Source organism: Ostrea edulis, chromosome 10 (genome assembly GCF_947568905.1).
Source record: "Ostrea edulis chromosome 10, xbOstEdul1.1, whole genome shotgun sequence".
Lineage (NCBI taxonomy): Eukaryota > Metazoa > Mollusca > Bivalvia > Ostreida > Ostreidae > Ostrea > Ostrea edulis.
This window is the reverse complement of record NC_079173.1, coordinates 43,833,619-43,851,272: the sequence shown is the minus strand read 5'-3', so window position 1 is coordinate 43,851,272 and position 17,654 is coordinate 43,833,619. Positions and strand designations below refer to the sequence as shown.

The window sequence follows — 17,654 nt, the reverse complement described above, 5'->3', positions numbered from 1 at the left end:
TATTTATTTATACAATGTAAAGTACATGTACTTGAATTTATTGAATCTTTTTATGTTGATGAATCTTTGGAGATTGCCAATGTAGGCAAAATGGTATACGACCCACCAATACAAAACAGGAAGAAAATGTCTATACAGTATTTACTCAGAAACCTGATTAAGATGCCCAATCTTTACTATGTACAATGATGAGATACTTTGTTCACCAAAGCGGAACTGCTTTTTTACATGTTAAATTCACAACATTAAATCAGCTTGACTTTTTTGTTTGTACATTTTTGATACGATGTTCATTATATCTAAAGGAATATTCAGAGAAAAGATAAATAAATAATTAAAAATATAGTAAAATACGATTTGTGTATCAATGAATTGTACGTATATTTCCAGGATAATTTTGTAGGATTGTTGATTTCATTTTTTGCCCTAGCCTTGTAGTAAATGTAGCATCGTTCTTTGTTTACAGAGATATGGGAAAAGTGCAATACCAGAAAACATACTGTATCCACAGCATCCGTCTGTTGTCCCTGACAACAGTTACCATAGATACCAGGGTAACAGGCCACAGAATGTAGGACATCCTTACCCTGACAGGTAAGACGAACTGGCAGTGCCCCGGAGATCAAAGATCGGGGGCATATAAGTTTTTTTTTTTTATATCTGTCAACAGTTTTTACCTCACAGGCTGTAATGACAGAGATAGAGGCTTCGTTATGGGTAGATGATATAAAAAGCTTACCAGTGGCGGATTCTGAAGGTAGGGCTGAAACGATTCACCAAAATATCGAGACTTTTCACTAGAAATGCTTGATTCAATGTTCGATTCAATGAATCATTGCTTCGATCTTCGGTTCGATACATTTCTTAAAATCTGGTTCAGTAAAATACATCAGGCTTGACCTGAACTTAATATTTTTACATGCATGAGGGACAGAATGGTGCCTGATAACGGTCAAACTGTTGTTTGCCTTGAGTCTGACAAAAGCAGTAATGAACTTAATCAGTTTAAACTACAGAGCGAACAGGCATCTTACCGTATGGCAGTTTGGAAACAGTTTACTTTTGAAATTCTGACTGTGAATCTTTGTAATAGAATTTTTCTTCAAAGTTATTATTGGTTTCTTCTGTAAAAGTATCGTATTAAAGATATTTAATCGTAGCATAAGTATTGCAATACGTATCGTATCGTGAAGGGGGTGTATCATTTCAGCAATACCAGGCCTGGAGGTTATAAAACTTTTACCATACTCATACTCAAACTCAGCCATGTTTGTTTTGAGTACAACTCTGAGCAAGTTCCGAAGCATGCTCAAAAATGTTTGAGTAGGTACTCCATTTCAGTATGAAAATAATTTTATAAAAGTTTTATAACCTTCACTTTTGAGTATGAGTACAGTTTGAGTATGAAAACATGCTCAAAAATATTTTATGACCTCCAGGCCAGAAGGGGGATTCTGGAGCCTCAGGTGGTAATATTTTCTGATTTGATGAAAAACTCCTACAGGATGGACTCAGATGTTGATATTTACTGATCCTATAGGATGGCCTCAGATGTTGATATTTATTTATTTGATGAGAAACTCATATAGGATGGCCTCAGATGTTGATATTTACTGATTTAATGAGAAACTCCTATCGGATGGCCTCAGATGTTGATATTTACTGATCCTATAGGAAGGCCTCAGATGTTGGTATCTACTGATTTGATGAGAAACTCCTATAGGATAGCCTCAGATGTTGATATTTACTGATCCTATAGGATAGCCTTATATGTTGGTATTTACTGATCCTAAAGGATGGACTCAGATGTTGATATTTACTAATCCTATAGAATGGCCTCAGATGTTGATATTTACTGATTTGATGAGAAACTCCTATAGGATGGCCTCAGATGTTGATATTTACTGACTTGATGAGAAACTCCTATAGGATGGCCTCAGATGTTGATATTTACTGATCCTATAGGATGGTCTCAGATATTTACTGATTTAATGAGAAATTCCTATAGGATGGACTCAGATGTTGATATATACTGATCCTATAGGATGGCCTCAGATGTTGATATTTACTAATCCTATAGGATGGACTCAGATGTTGATATTTACTGATTTGATGAGAAACTCATATAGGATGGCCTCAGATGTTGATATTTACTGATTTGATGAGAAACTCCAATAGGATGGCCTCAGATGTTGATATTTACTGATCCTATAGGATTGCCTCAGATGTTGGTATTTACTGATCCTATAGGATGGCCTCAGATGTTGATATTTACTGATCCTACATGATGACCTCAGATGTTGATATTTACTGATCCTATAGGATGGCCTCAGATGTTGATATTTATTTATTTGATGAGAAACTCATATAGGATGGCCTCAGATGTTGATATTTACTGATTTGATGAGAAACTTCTATAGGATGGCCTCTAGGTTGTAGCCTTTGTTAGTAAAAATAAAGACTTGGATCTCGTACATAACTTAAAATGGGTTAGGACTTTGAAATTCACATATGCAGTGGAGTTAGTGTAATGAAAAACCTGTCTGAGATTTCCTCTAAAGTCAAAGGGTATGTTATTTGATACTAAAAGTATATTAAAAAGTCCATGTTAGAATTTGAGTAAGATTGATGAGATTTGTGTTGACCAGACACATCTTGTTCTAAGTTTTGACTAGACACATCTTGTTCTAAGTCTTGACGAGACACATCTTTTTCTAAGTTTTGACCAGACACATCTTCTAAGTTTTGACCAGACACATCTTGTTCTAAGTTTTGACCAGACACATCTTCTAAGTTTTGATTAGACACATCTTGTGTTAAGTTTTGATTACACACATCTTGTTTTAAGTAGTGAACTGTCACTTTCATTCCTTCATCTTGTCAGCATCAAATTATACGGAGAAAAATATGCCTTACTAGTGGTAGAGTATTTTATCCCTGATTTTGAGTAACTTTGTAAGAAATAACGACATAGAGGATGAACATTACATAAAGAAATTTAAAAAATGTGAAGTCTGGATCACTTTGTTGACTTTTTCTTTTACAGACCTCTTAGCAGACCGGCCTATCAGGAGCCGTCATCTTATCACCATAACTACGAGTACCATGACAACGTCATCCATCAACGTCAGCGCAGTAATGAATACATTCCACAACGTCAGCAAGCCATCGATCACTTCCATGAGCGACAAAACAGTGACTTGTTCGAACAACACACACAAGAGTTCTACTCACAGACTCCCCCCAACACGGCCGTATACACCCCGAGAACACTGGCAGAACACGAAAGGGCCGTATACACCCCGAGAACACTGTCAGAACACGGAAAGTGCCCCAGTCCTAATGAGACAATATCCCCATCCCCAGCCTCCCCCAGGCCCTGCCCCTCAATATGGGGACCCTATTTTTGCCTATAGAGACCCAATTTATACGTCAATGGCAGGCAAACGCTCGGTGCAGTCGCTTTCACAGACAGGCTCAGCCAAAGTTTGACACAGATGAATATGTCCCTTTTTCGATCATTCCTTCATTTCGGTATTTGACATTGATCAATGATGATCTCATTGCTCTACACAATGCCAAAGTTTTGTATGGTGGAGTTTTGTGATGTCGGACACAGCATCAGGAAATTCAGAATTTTCTCTTGACCACCAGAAATCCTTCGAACATCGTAGAGCTCAAGAGAGAGATGCGTGCATGGTTCTGTCATGGAAATTATCTAAGTAACTCTCCTTTTGTGTGTCATTCAAGAGTGTGAGACCGACCGCAAGAAAGTCCACTGTTGAATGAAGTGAACCTTCAAATGTAGGTGACGTTTCCTGAACTGAGACAATCGGTGGTGTACATCTTGGGCTGTGTGTATTTAGTTTTGTTTGTGTCTTATGTGCACGAAGTGGTGGGCCAATCTTATTCAGAAATAGAAATATAGGACCAGAATACTTTATGCAGATGTCATCTAATCATTGTAAAGGTCATAAAAATGTGATTCAATCATCGTAGAGCTATATGGATATCATCCAATCAGTGTAAATAAAGGTAATAAAATATTATCCAATCATTGTCAAGGTATACAGATATAATCCAATCATTGTGAAGGTATACAGATATCATCCAATCATTGTAAAGGTAACAAAAAATTATTCAATCATTATAAAGGTATATAGATGTCATCCAATCATGGTAAACTTCATGATATATGTATGTAAAGTTATGGAGGTGCCATCCGATCATTTAGGATATTGGATTATTTCATCCAATTACTACAAAGTTAGGGTACAGATGTGATCCAATCGTTTTGAATATTATGCAGATGTCATCCAATCGTTGAGGAGATATAAATAGCATCCAATATCATTATAAAGTTATGCAGATTTGTGATAGAGATAGCATTATAATCAATTGTGCAGTAGACCAGGTGCACATGACTCGTTATGCAGATTGTGTGTGAATAGCTGTCTGAGGTTTTTCTTTCCTTCATGCCTTTTCTACCTATTAATTGATGAGAAAACACTGGTATTTAAATAATGTTGTGTACATTTAACATTCCTTATTAGAGGAGAGCCGTGTATTCACAAAAGGGTAGATATATTGTATTTTATCTAATAGTATATTTTTATATTGTTCATAGAACCGTTTTTATATAAAAATGCAGACACATATTGACTTCTGTACAGAAATATGTACACTACTGTACAGACACAAGTACACTACTGTACATACACATATACACTACTGTACAGACACATATACATTACTGTACAGACACATATACACTACAGACACAAGTACACTACTGTACATACACATATACACTACTGTACAGACACATGTACACTACTGTACAGACACATGTACACTACAGACACATGTACACTACAGACACATGTACACTACTGTACAGACACATGTACACTACTGTACAGACACATGTACACTACAGATACATACACACTACTGTACAGACACATGTACACTACTGTACAGGCAAATGTACACTACTGTACAGACACATGTACACTACTGTACAGACACATGTACACTACAGATACATACACACTACTGTACAGACACATGTACACTACAGACACATGTACACTACTGTACAGACACATGTACACTACTGTACAGACACATGTACACTACTGTACAGACACATACACTACTGTACAGACACATGTACACTACTGTACAGACACATGTACACAACAGACACATGTACATTACTGTACAGACACATGTACACTACAGACAGATACACACTACTGTACAGACACATACACACTACTGTACATACACATGTACACTACAGACACATGTACACTACTGTACAGACACATGTACACTACTGTACAGACACATATACACTACTGTACAGACACATGTACACTACTGTACAGACACATGTACACTACTGTACAGACACATTTACACTACTGTACAGACACATGTACACTACAGACACATACACACTACTGTACAGACACATGTACACTACTGTACAGACACATGTACACAACAGACACATGTACACTACTGTACAGACACATGTACACTACAGACACATGTACAGTACTGTACAGACACATGTACAAACACATACATTGACATGTACACAATTGCACACTACTGTACAGATTTTAAAGAAGACATTACAAAGTATCAGTTTTATTTTCATGTTTATTTTTACCAAGTGAAGAAAGCAGATGTTAAGTAGATACACCCATAAGCAACCTAAAAAAACATGTGAAGTTGCGATCCTCCAGATGTGTGTGTTATGAGGACTACCCTTTAGCTTGTATTCAATCTGTAACAGTGTGTGCAGGAATCATGCAAAAGGGGAATTATACATATTCTTAACACACACCCCCCCCCCTGTCTTTTTGTCTGTGTATCTGTCTCACAACTCTAACTTTGGTTGTTACTGTTCAATAACAAAAGGTGGAGAATTTGTACTTGGTAAATAGGTGTTCAAGGTCAAAGTTATTTCAATAAAGAAGTCAAGGTCAAATTAGCCATAATAAAACTTGATCAGAATCCTATTTTTGTTATGAATTTTGCTGTTAGAAATGTTGATAAGCTAGCCTCACCAATCCTCATATTGTAGAGATGTTGATAAGCTAGCCTCACCAATTCTCATATTGTAGAGATGTTAATAAGCTAGCTTCACCAATTCTCATATTGAATTTGTTTGTGCATTCTACACTCAATGCATAAATGGTGAGATATAAATAATCTAGGGTAGATATCTCTAGATTGTGAATGATATCTAAGGTAGATAACTCTATGTTATGAATGGTATCTAAGGTAGATAACTCTGGATTGTGAATGATATCTAAGGTAGATAACTCTATGTTATGAATGGTATATAAGGTAGATAACTCTACGTTATGAATGGTATCTAAGATAGATAACTCTACGTTATGAATGGTATCTAAGGTAGATAACTCTGGATTGTGAATGGTATCTAAGGTAGATAACTCTATGTTATGAATGGTATCTAAGGTAGATAACTCTGGATTGTGAATGGTATCTAAGGTAGATAACTCTGCATTGTGAACCATATTCATTATTGTTTATGAAAAGGATATAGGACTTTGCTCTGTTATTTAAAAAATGACTCATTATCAGAGATGAAAACAATGATTTTGGTTTTTGTAAGGGGGGGGGGTGGATCACAGATTTTTGTCCTCTACATGATTCTTGACTGACTGACACGTGACACCAATTCAGGGACGCATTCTGTAAAGTAGTGATGTTACATCATCTCATGGTTGTGCTCGGAAAATGTTTATTCCCCGACATTTTTAGTGTAGATATGTGTGGAAACATTGAATCCTCTTTTTACAGTGTATGTCAACAAATGTTCACCGAGCTCTATTTCAGTTTCTATGGAAACATTTAATCATCTTTTTACAGTAATATGTCATAAAATGTTCACAGAGTGGTATTTCAGTTGCTATGGTAAACAAATTGTTTGTCTCCCATTACTGAGAAGAATATATAGCCATGAAATTTATGTTTATAAACTCTTAACCTTGATGAAATCAGAAAATGAAATAAAGAAGAAAATAATGCTTCTACTTCCTTTTCAATGAAATGTTCTATTTCCAGGTCACTTGGTGGGTTAAGTCACCTGAGTTATTCCACATGCAATTAAATCGCTTGGGTTCGAATTTACTATTAAAGAGTACTCCCTCATAGTAAATTCAAATTCAAGCGATATAATTGCCTGTGAGTTATTCAGATGATAAAGTGATGTTTCCATAAATAATCACCCGTCATCCATTTCTGACAATCAATGTTTTAGGGAACGCTGTGTCGCTCCACCATACATTGTTAAGCTTTGGATAATATCAACTTCTTAGAAAAACTTTAGACAAATTGTTTTTCACGTTGATGTATATAAAAAGTTCATTGTATGGAAGTGAAAAAAATAAGTTCATGATCACTGTCATCGAAGGAAGGAGCCACACTCTGTTAATGGTCTGATCTTTAGGAATCTGCTTACTCATAAACATGTAGTAGAATTACTCACTGCATTGTAATATTTACCATGTATAGGCAGTTCTCAAAATTATGAAACTCATAGCCTCAGTTTCTGGTCCCTGTGGATGGGAGGGATTGTGAAATTCTGATCCCTGGGGTGGGGAGGATTGTGAAATTCATGGCCTCAGATTCCGATCCTTTGGGGTGGAAGGGGTTGTGAAATTCATAGCCTCAGATTCCAATCCTTATGGGTGGGAGGGAATGAGGTGCTGTATGTCAAACTGAGACAATGTATAAACTCTGTTTCTGTCTTCTTTACAAGATATACCAAGTATCTATATAATGATACACAGGCTTATTGTGCTGCCTAATCCTGGTCGTGTTTTACACCTAGTGTCTATATAATGATACATAGACTTATTGTGCTGCCTCAACCTGGTCGTGTTTTACATAATAAAATATACTGTGTAAGGTGAATATAACGAACAGTCTTCAATCTCATAACTCCTATAAAGGTGAAGATAACGAACAGTGATCAATCCCAACTCTAATAAGCAATACAATATAGATAGTAGGGCTAACACGGACCCCTGGACACACTAGAGGTGGGATCAGGTGCCTTGGAGGAGTAAGTATCCCCTGTCGACCGGTCACACCTGCTGTGAGCCCTATATCCAGATCAGGTGAACGGAGTTATCCGTAGTCAATATCAGTGTTCCAAGAACGGCAGAAGGTTATGTACAAAGACCAATTGTCGTCAAGTGCAAGTTTAAATGTAGGGGTACCCCAAGGCTCTGTTCTTGAACCTCTATTATTTTTAATCTATGCTAATGATGTTGCTGAAAATATGATGTCTTTCTGTATATTATTTGCTGATGGTAACTCAATTCAACATGCATCTAAGAATTGAAATGAAAATAAATTTACCTTAGCGTCCTTATAACCTATGGTTAAAAAAAAATGGTTGTTTAAGTTTAATTCCGCTCAAACTAAAGCTGTACTTTTTTCATTAAGAACATTGATCCTCCAAAATTATTGTTTCAAGATTGTCAGTTGGAGTATGTGTCAGTGCTCAGACATTTAGGATTGATTGTTTCATGTGATTTGGGCTGGTCCCAGTATATAAATAAAATAACAATTACGGCTTACAAAACAACTAGGACTTCTGAAAAAATTATTTTAGGAAGAAACACTCTTAAAAATGTACAGTATTTTCATAAGACCAGATTTAGAATATGCCTATGTTGTTTGGGATAGATGTAGCTCATCTGACAGTGATCTGTTAGAAAAAGTCCAATTATGTGCAGAACTAATTATTACTGGCCTTCCTATACAGTACTAGCCTCGAGAGATTCCCTGTAACTAGAAACTGATTTAGAACCGACAAGCAAATGCTAAATTAGTTACCATGTACAAGATTCATAATAACGAGGTTCCACATATATCTAAAAGAAACGATATCTAGTAAAATAAACAATGTGTCTACATATAATCTATACGTTATCGTGAGAAGTATTTAATACCAAAAGGCAGACTTGAAGTTTACATAATCATTTGTACCAGACGCTGTTTCTAAGTGGAATTCTCTTAGTATTGAATCAAGACAGGCTTCTTCAATTAAACAATTTCGTAAAAGCGTTAGTTCTAATATCAGCAATCCCAAACCCTTGTATGTTTTTCACTGATTTGGTTTTCGTTTGTTGAATATAATTCATACCAAACTTACATCGACACACCTGAATTATGATCTTTATAGACACAATATTGTTGATTCTCCATATATGTTCCTGTGGCAAGCGTGAAGACGCATATCACTTTTTCTTTGTTTGTAAGAAATATTCAGTTGCTAGATACAAATTAATGGATAGATTGCTTAGGTCAAATAATTTGGTTATTATTGATACACATCTTCTACCTGGGGGTGATGGTGTTTTATCTACCAAATTAAATACTTGTATTTTCTCTTATGTTAAGACGTATATTGATGAAACTAAAAGACATAGCTGATGATCATATCATATTGTATTGTTTATTTATAGAAAACTTGTCATTATTGTATTCTCTACACCAGTATAACACTTAATTCTAGGAGAAATAAGACGAAACACCGATATATATTGGCAATATTTTCGTGAAATACAAGAATCACTTTCAGAATTCTGAAAATGTATATGTAGCATAAAAGTTTTGTTTAAGAAGTAGACAATTTATAAGTGAGAAAGAAGTGCCAGGAAATGCTCAGAATGCTCAGAATGCAGGATTTTTTGCACCATTTACCACAGAGCGGGGTGGGGGGGGGGGGGGGTAGGGGGTAGGCGGCACCCAGACCCCCGGCCTATTAAAAGTAACCTTTACATCAGCTCTTTCTTTCTTTTTATCCCATAACAATATCAGATCTGATATCTATATGCCTGTTGTCAGTGCTGTGATAAATAATTGTTTTTTGAAAATAGCAAAACTGCCAGCCGTGCTTCTACTTCATATGAAAGTAAACGGACATCTTAAAGCAAATTATATATAAATTAAATATTCAATCTCATAATAAAAAATATCTACTTTTTTGGTATATATTTTAAACACCATCTGAAACAACTGTTTCATTTATTACGGAAAGTTGAGAAGAGGGGTTAATTACTATGACAACTGTATTGAAAACCGTATAATTATGACACTTTGATAATGTGTTACAGACACTGTCAGCTTCAAAATATGTAAAACTCAGAAAAAAATATATAGACTCATCCAATCACTACCTTAAATGAATAAAAAATCAATTACAGCTTATGGACTTCGTCTCATATATGAAACAATATGAAAGACGCAAAAGTTTTGCAATTTATTGGCAAAATTTATTCCGTATAAATTATAAAAGAATTACCGACAGTTCGGATCCGCGACGTTTCGGGTAACATAATTTAAAACATCAATAATAAGTGTACATGTCAATTTTAACACAGAGAAACAACACTAAATATCATATTTATTTGCCAGCTCCCGAACTATCGTGCCCGAAACGTCGCGCACCCAAACTATCGCCACTAAACTTCCGAATATATGCGAAGTCCCGATCGAACCGTCGTGTCAATTTTGGTCGGGATCGTTGTGTCTGAATAGACACGCCCCCCACATAGCCTAGTACCCGAGGCTCCAGGTATCACACCGGTAATTGTTCAATCAAAATGAACTTAGTCAATTGCAGTTCCATATATTTAAAGAAATATTTTTTTCCTTGCGCGATTTTTCTCATTTCCTCTTCTTCTTTTCTCTTAATTTTTGCACCCCTGATTAGGAAATTTTGTGTAATTTGTAGAAATAACCAAGTGTATACAAAGGAACTATTTGCTGTTGGTAGCTGAGGCTACTTCCTGAGGTGTACTCCGGCTGTTTACACACATGTGAAAAACACGTGGATTTGAGGGTAGTCTTGTTTGCGGGTAATTTATTTTCGAAAATGCCGCGTAGGGTGGTGTTTTTCTGGTGTCGGCAGAGGAGATGGGTAACATAGAACATTTCTGACTGCGTTATTCGGCATCAATTCTGTAAACTGATTTTTAATGAATTTTTTTCCTCTATAGTAATATATAGTGAAAATAATTACCGGTGTGATACCTTGAAGGAAGTCGTTAATTTCACAGTTTCCCGTTTTTCTCAGTCCTTTCCCTTTTCATCGGCTCAAAATCAGCACAGGATATCAAAACAAGAGGTTTGAAAAACAAAACAGTGTTTTAATAGGTCATTCAAGAAACATGACGCAATACACAATGCGAAATATCAATTACATCTAAATACGTATCAACAACGTATTTTTTGCTTTATACAGCTAGAAAATCGTAAATATTTGTATAAACACCCTTCTACATAGCATACACCGGCGGGTTTAACACTTAACACATCCAAAAGACGTATCAAAATTTCACATCAATTTTACAATACGCATATTGCACAATAACCCCTCCCCCTCCTCCTGCCTTGCGCAACTGTTAGATGGACTTTCCTTGACATTCATAAGCATCACACATAACTCTATGACTTCTTGATTCAATGTCCTTATTGTAAATTAACCCAATTAAGAGATTTCGTATTTCTGCGTAGAGTGTAGAAATTTTATTTTATTTTTAATTTTATGTCCTAAAGAGAAATTCAGATAATTCATGGTAAAGGCCCGTCAAGGTCACTCGTATGAACATCAAAATGTCTCCTTAACACAGAAGATTTCAAATTATTCGTTTTAAGGGCCCAACACGCGAAGCAATATTTCTGACACGATTTACGACAGTCCCCTCCGTAGCAGGATATCAAGGCTCTGACGGCGTAGGCCATAATTCTATTGCCGTCTTCTAAAGCGTTGACCAAAAATTTGTGTTCTGTCCTGCATATTAAGTTTGTCACTAGATATTCGTACCGTTTTGAGCATTTTGAACACTTGCAATTCAACGTCACTATACTTAGCGCCCTTGATATTTGGTCTACATCTTCTTTGGAACCACAATTTAGGAAATGTTTTAGCTAAAAAAAAAATTGTAATGAACAGTTACATGGATGATTTCTGTATGATTTGTGTATACGTTTTAAAACGTCATATTATCCAGTCAGACTTTAGTCTTATTTATTTGTTTTAACCAGTATTTAGTCTTCTAATTGTGTTACCCCTGCTTTGAAGAAAGGCTAAATACGCACAACCCCTGACAGATTAGCGGGCCATTATCTGAAACACTAATCACCCGTGAGTATCAACTTGGTTTAATCTGTTAAGCGTAATTAACGGGCTCTTCTAGGATACCAAATTGACCAGATGCAGATTCCATTATAGTACCGAAAATTGAAGATTTTCACAAAACCAAAGATCTCACTCATATGAAATAATTAGCAATTTAAAAAATTGTATAAATAAATTTAGGATTAATAAGTGATTGAAATAGCAAATTTCATCATTCTTCTTTCTAATGAAACCATTTTTGCGGAAATATCTTGATTTTATACCAAGTTATTTCAATTCAAAAAGTACCACACGCGCCTCATATTTCACTGATAAAACAGGCAGAAATCACGATAGTCCCCAGGGGAAGTAAATCACCAGTTACGTCAGTTATCTTGCTCCGATCGCTATGTGCATGGGGTATACTATTGATGAATGAACGGGCACCTGTTGTGCAAATTTGACATTTTTTCATGAAGATTCAGTTGTCTCCAATGGCTGCGCTCCATGTGAAAATCAATATGGCGGCTAGTAAGGTAAAACAACATAGACACACTTAAATTTTGATCAATTTGGCATTTTCTTGCTGGTTCATATGCAAATCAATTACATGAATACAATTTATGCATCATTTTCTACGCTGTAGAAGCATTATACGGCCTTGAACCATCTATTAATACCCGAACTCGAGTATTAAACGAGCCTCGTCTATCTCACAATATCACCAGCTGATCACCATATCATCTCCCTGCTTAAGTTGAAACATAAACAGTGCATACAAGCGTTATATGTACATCAATATTTTGTGTAGGTATATTTTTGTCACTGTCATGTAATTGCTTTCTCTTTAGATTATGTCCAAATGCTTGAAAATTAGTCCTACGTTGATTTAGATAAACAAAGTTGCACCATGCATGTACTCCTGATCTATCTTCCAGTTACAGTAAATACAGTGCAACATTGCACTCGGACTTGACATATACACCTATATTGCAAGTAGACATATCTGTATGAAACAATTAAAGGTTTGATAACATAAAAACAACATCCATATATGCAGGGATAGCCCCGCCCCCTTTTTCAGATTTTTTACATGTTAAAAATTTTGGAAAGGGGACCTGACTCCCACACTTTTGCCACCCCCTTCAAAAATGGTGCTACAGGCCTGCATAGATGGAATGCCTTGGTGTAAGTGGTCAGCACACTTCATGTTTTTACTCAATATTATGGCATTTGAAGAGGATCAGGTTCAAATCCTGGAGGCATTTCACTTTGCAATTTTATGTATTTTTACAATTCATAATCATAACATTACAACAACATGTAATGTTTTTGTGTAATTAGTTAGGTTACAGTCACTTCATGCTATTTATTAGGTTATCATATATAATGAAAAGGACCAGCTTCAAACTCTCAAGACAACTTGCATTAAAATAGGACCAGTTATTACAACTTGATAAGTTTTACTCTGGTTGGTGTTCTTATACATTCTTATTTATTTACAGCTTACTGAAGATGACATTGACAAAGCACTGACAAAGTATAACGAAAGAATTGGTCGCAAAACTGACAAGCTTAAGCCTAAACAATATAGTGCTCTTTTGGATGTTGTAAATGGACATGATGTTATTGCAGCATTACCAACGGGTTATGGAAAAAGTTTGATTTATGAGCTAATTCCATTTTTACTGCAGGACATTAAAGTTATAGTTGTTGAACCACTCAATGTGATTATTAATCAGCAAATTAGCAAATTAGATGGTATGGCTGTACAACTCAAAGAGTTGAATATGTGCAAAGCAATTAAATATGGGCATTTTTCTTATATCTTTATCTACAGCCACCCTGAGAACATACTAGGTAAACCATCAGTGAACAAATTTTTTCAGTGCAAATGTTTTGAAGAGAACAGAATTGTGATAGTCATTGATGAGGCCCATTGTATTTTGGAATGGGGGGACGAGTTTCGTCCTGAATATAGTAAGCTAGTTGAACTTCGAGCTGTGCTTCCTCAGGCGACTATTCTTTGTCTTTCGGCAACACTTTCCGTCAAAGGTCAAGCTGATATTAAAAGATGTTTATCTCTGAAGGATTGTAGGATTCATAGTGGAATTCCAGTAAAGCCTAATATTTCAATTAGTGTTTTAAGAAGACCTGCTAGTTCTACAGCTGTGACACTGTCGTACAGACACATTCTGGATGTCTTGTTCAATGAATTAAAAGTTAAATTAAATGCAACTCCACTCACTATAGTGTATTTCAATTCATCATTGAACCATATTGGATTTGCCTATGAGCATGCTTCTCGAGTCTTGGGGAACTTTTTATACGATGGGGAGAAGACACCAGAAAATGCCAGAGTTGTCATGTACCATGCATCTGTGGAATATGAGAGTGAAGAAGTACGAATTGCTTGTCACACAAAAAATTCTTCGTCTAAACAGTTGAATGAGGATATACAATTTTTACTCTTTCATATACTGTAAACCAACTTTTATTTGTGACGACTTTAGTTTGCTGTGTCCACGATGGCTTCGTGCGCGATGACTATTTTCCATGATTTGGCCATCATCATAAGATAATATACGAACAAATGAGGTTCAAAGCTTGTTCGTGACAAGAAATACTTATGATTACAAATACTTATGATTCTCAAATCTCGCGAATTTTTCTCACTCGCAAATAAAAGTTGGTTACAGTAAAAAAAAATAATGTAAAGCTAAGCAATATTTGACTTTAATGTAATTAAAACTAGAAGACTGACAAATTCAACCAGGGCCCCACTAAATGTACATCACGATTAATGATTTATTTTTGAAGATAATGTAAAAAGAACATTTAAAGGTGGAAGTGTCATGACTTGTATATTTATCATAAATAACTGTTGACCTTGACATAATGACCGAAAAAATTTAAGATGTTCTTTACTTTTTTAAATCATCAAGAAAAGAATGTTGATGTGACCAAGTAAATGAATTAATTTATTTCTTTTAGCTACGAGAATTGATATTTCATCAGATTTCCTCAGAAGACAGCCCCCTAAGGATCATATTGGCTTCTTCTGCCCTCGGGATGGGAGCAGATTTTGGTATCGTAGAAAGAATTGTGCATGCAGGCCCACCTAAAAGTATTGAAGGTACCGGTAACTTTTTCATTTTAATTATACAATGGTTGCAAATCACATTCAATTTGGACAGAACATCATCAAATTTGGTCTAGTGATTTTGAAAAAAAAGAGTCAAATCTTATTGTAGATGCAAGGTCAAGATCAATAAAAAGGATCCATTACTCATGACTTCCTACTACTTACATGTAGCATAAAATATGGCTTATAATAGAAAACAATGGGGAAAAACAACCAAAACCGAAACAGATTTGAATAAGCAATCAAAAATATGCACAAATCAAAATCTTTATTAATATAAATATGTACTGTTAAAAACTCTAATCTGCCAGTGTCAAGGAAATTAACAGAACATGTCAGTCTACTTTTTAACGATATGTTCCTTCACATAAACCACTTCTAACTTAATTTTTCTAGCAAAAAATTTAAAATGTTAAGGAAAACTGAGCCAAATGATTATTCCAAATTTAAACAATATCTTGTGAAAACAATTATATATAGTTTAATCAAGGTAATTAATAGAACAAATTTCATTCCAACAGCATATATTCAGCAAGTGGGAAGAACAGGTAGAACAGGAAAACAGGCAACAGCCATTTTGTTTTTCAACAATAGTGATGTAGGCAGGCCTGAAATGAACAAGATAATGAAGTCTTTCTGCCGTAATGAAGCAACTTGTAGGAGAAAAATCCTGAATGATTACTTTGGATTCACAGATGACACCAATGATAGTGAAAACAAACAATCTTTGTGCTGTAACATTTGTGATCCAAGCTTAATGGAATGGAATTTAGTTCTACCTCTTCGGCAAGAGGTGAAGTCTTCCATCCGACAATCATTGTCAGATTACATTTCATTTCATAACTTGGAAATATCTCCTTACCAAATAGAAGCAGCCATCCACAATTATTCAAGATATATGGAAACAGACAATTTAATTCAGGATTTTGGTTTGAATCATGAACACGCAAAAATTTATGTACCATTTTCAAATTAAGTGTGTCATTGTAATGCATTTCAAATGTTTTGTGCTTCCCAGTGCATAGATGAAGTACTTAATGGAAAAATCAGTTGTCTTAATTTTTGTGTCACCACAGACAACGGACAACAAGTGATCAGAAAAGCTCTTATGCTGAATTGTGCCTAACAAAAAGAAAATACCTTCGTTTACTGTTACCCGACCGACGCTATTTTTTTTCTGTGAACACAACAGTTATTATTGGTAAAATTCATTGAACAAACATACATTTGTTTTTGCCAATTTATGGTCATTATTTGAAAAAGAGCATTGTGAATTCTTCATACAGAAACAGTGAAACTAAAAAAACATGCTGCACATAGATGAACCAGTTTTTAGTAGATAACAGGAATTTTTGAAATTAAAAAAATATTCAAAAATTGAAAAGAAAAAAAAACCTATCTACCGACCCAATTTTTTTTAACAGCATGTAACAGTAAACAGATATATTTTTTTTCTTAGGTCTTGGCTATATATAAAGTTAGAAAGTTGAGTTGGCTGTATATATTTAATTATGAATCGCTCACCAGATTAGATGCCAAAGTCACTGATAATCTCATACTGATGACTCCTGATCCATTCTTGCAAGTGTACCAAGTTGATATTTGCAAGGGGACTTGCAAGTGGTTTTGTGTAGCATTCAAGACTACGTCCATCATCATTTTCAAAAGGCCTGACACGCAATAGCCTATGAATGATATTAAGCTCATCCTCATCTGAGGAAGGTGTGCTGTGCCTTTTAGCTCTGTAAAGTACTTGTGTTGTGTCATCATAATTTACTGATATTTGTCGCATTCCTGCAATGGCAGATGATCGAGACTGCACTGATGACTCTGTCTTCTTTGCATGAAGAGACTTAAGATGCTCTTTTATCTCTTTCACAAAGTGTTCCATGTGTAGATCAGCTGGAATGTTTGTGTCTACTTTGCCTTTCTGGTTAACAAAGAGACCGTAAAAAGTTTCTTTGGCAGTCTTCAGGTCCAGCAGCGAAGTTTGCAGGAAAAGGAATCTTAGATTGGTTGTTGTTCTCTTTTAACACACACATGATGATTTCTCGATTGGGAATCTTGATATTTAGATTTAAACATTGATATAAAAGGCCAATTTCTAAGACAGTTTTTCCATAGCCTAATACACAGTCATTTCTATTCCCTGGAACACGCTTATTAACAGAAACGGGAACATTCAAGATCAATTTTCCTCCATCTGGAAGCACACATGTAACTTGTTGGTACAAGTTCTTTAGCTCTGTAAGGTTAGCTTTAGCTTCTTTCAGTATGACATCATCTATGAATTCTCCAAATGAAGTAACAACAACTTTCTCTTTTTCT

The 17,654-nt window shown here is 35.4% G+C and overlaps 2 protein-coding genes across 2 annotated transcripts; both read left to right on the top strand.

Moving 5' to 3' along the window:
- Positions 1-477: 477 nt before the first annotated feature.
- On the top strand, positions 478-7,072 carry LOC130050797 (uncharacterized). The gene is made up of 2 exons (XM_056151433.1): positions 478-594; positions 3,047-7,072. Exon 2 carries the CDS (start codon positions 4,678-4,680, stop codon positions 5,602-5,604), a length of 927 nt encoding a protein of 308 aa, XP_056007408.1. The 5' UTR covers positions 478-594; positions 3,047-4,677; the 3' UTR covers positions 5,605-7,072.
- Positions 7,073-13,944: 6,872 nt separating this feature from the next.
- LOC130050796 (uncharacterized) lies at positions 13,945-16,302 on the top strand. Its single transcript, XM_056151432.1, has 3 exons — positions 13,945-14,583; positions 15,176-15,317; positions 15,848-16,302. The coding sequence occupies exons 1-3, from the start codon at positions 13,945-13,947 to the stop codon at positions 16,300-16,302; spliced, it is 1,236 nt and encodes a 411-aa protein (XP_056007407.1).
- The last annotated feature ends 1,352 nt before the right edge of the window (positions 16,303-17,654 follow it).

Excerpts from the sequence above, each read along its gene's own strand:
- LOC130050797 (XM_056151433.1), top strand. The coding sequence starts at position 4,678 with ATGTACACTACTGTACAGACACAAGTACACTACTGTACATACACATAT.
- LOC130050796 (XM_056151432.1), top strand. The coding sequence starts at position 13,945 with ATGGCTGTACAACTCAAAGAGTTGAATATGTGCAAAGCAATTAAATAT. Across the intron at positions 14,584-15,175 it reads TGGAATATGAGAGTGAAGAA|CTACGAGAATTGATATTTCA; the intron begins GTACGAATTGCT and ends TATTTCTTTTAG. Across the intron at positions 15,318-15,847 it reads CCCACCTAAAAGTATTGAAG|CATATATTCAGCAAGTGGGA; the intron begins GTACCGGTAACT and ends TCATTCCAACAG.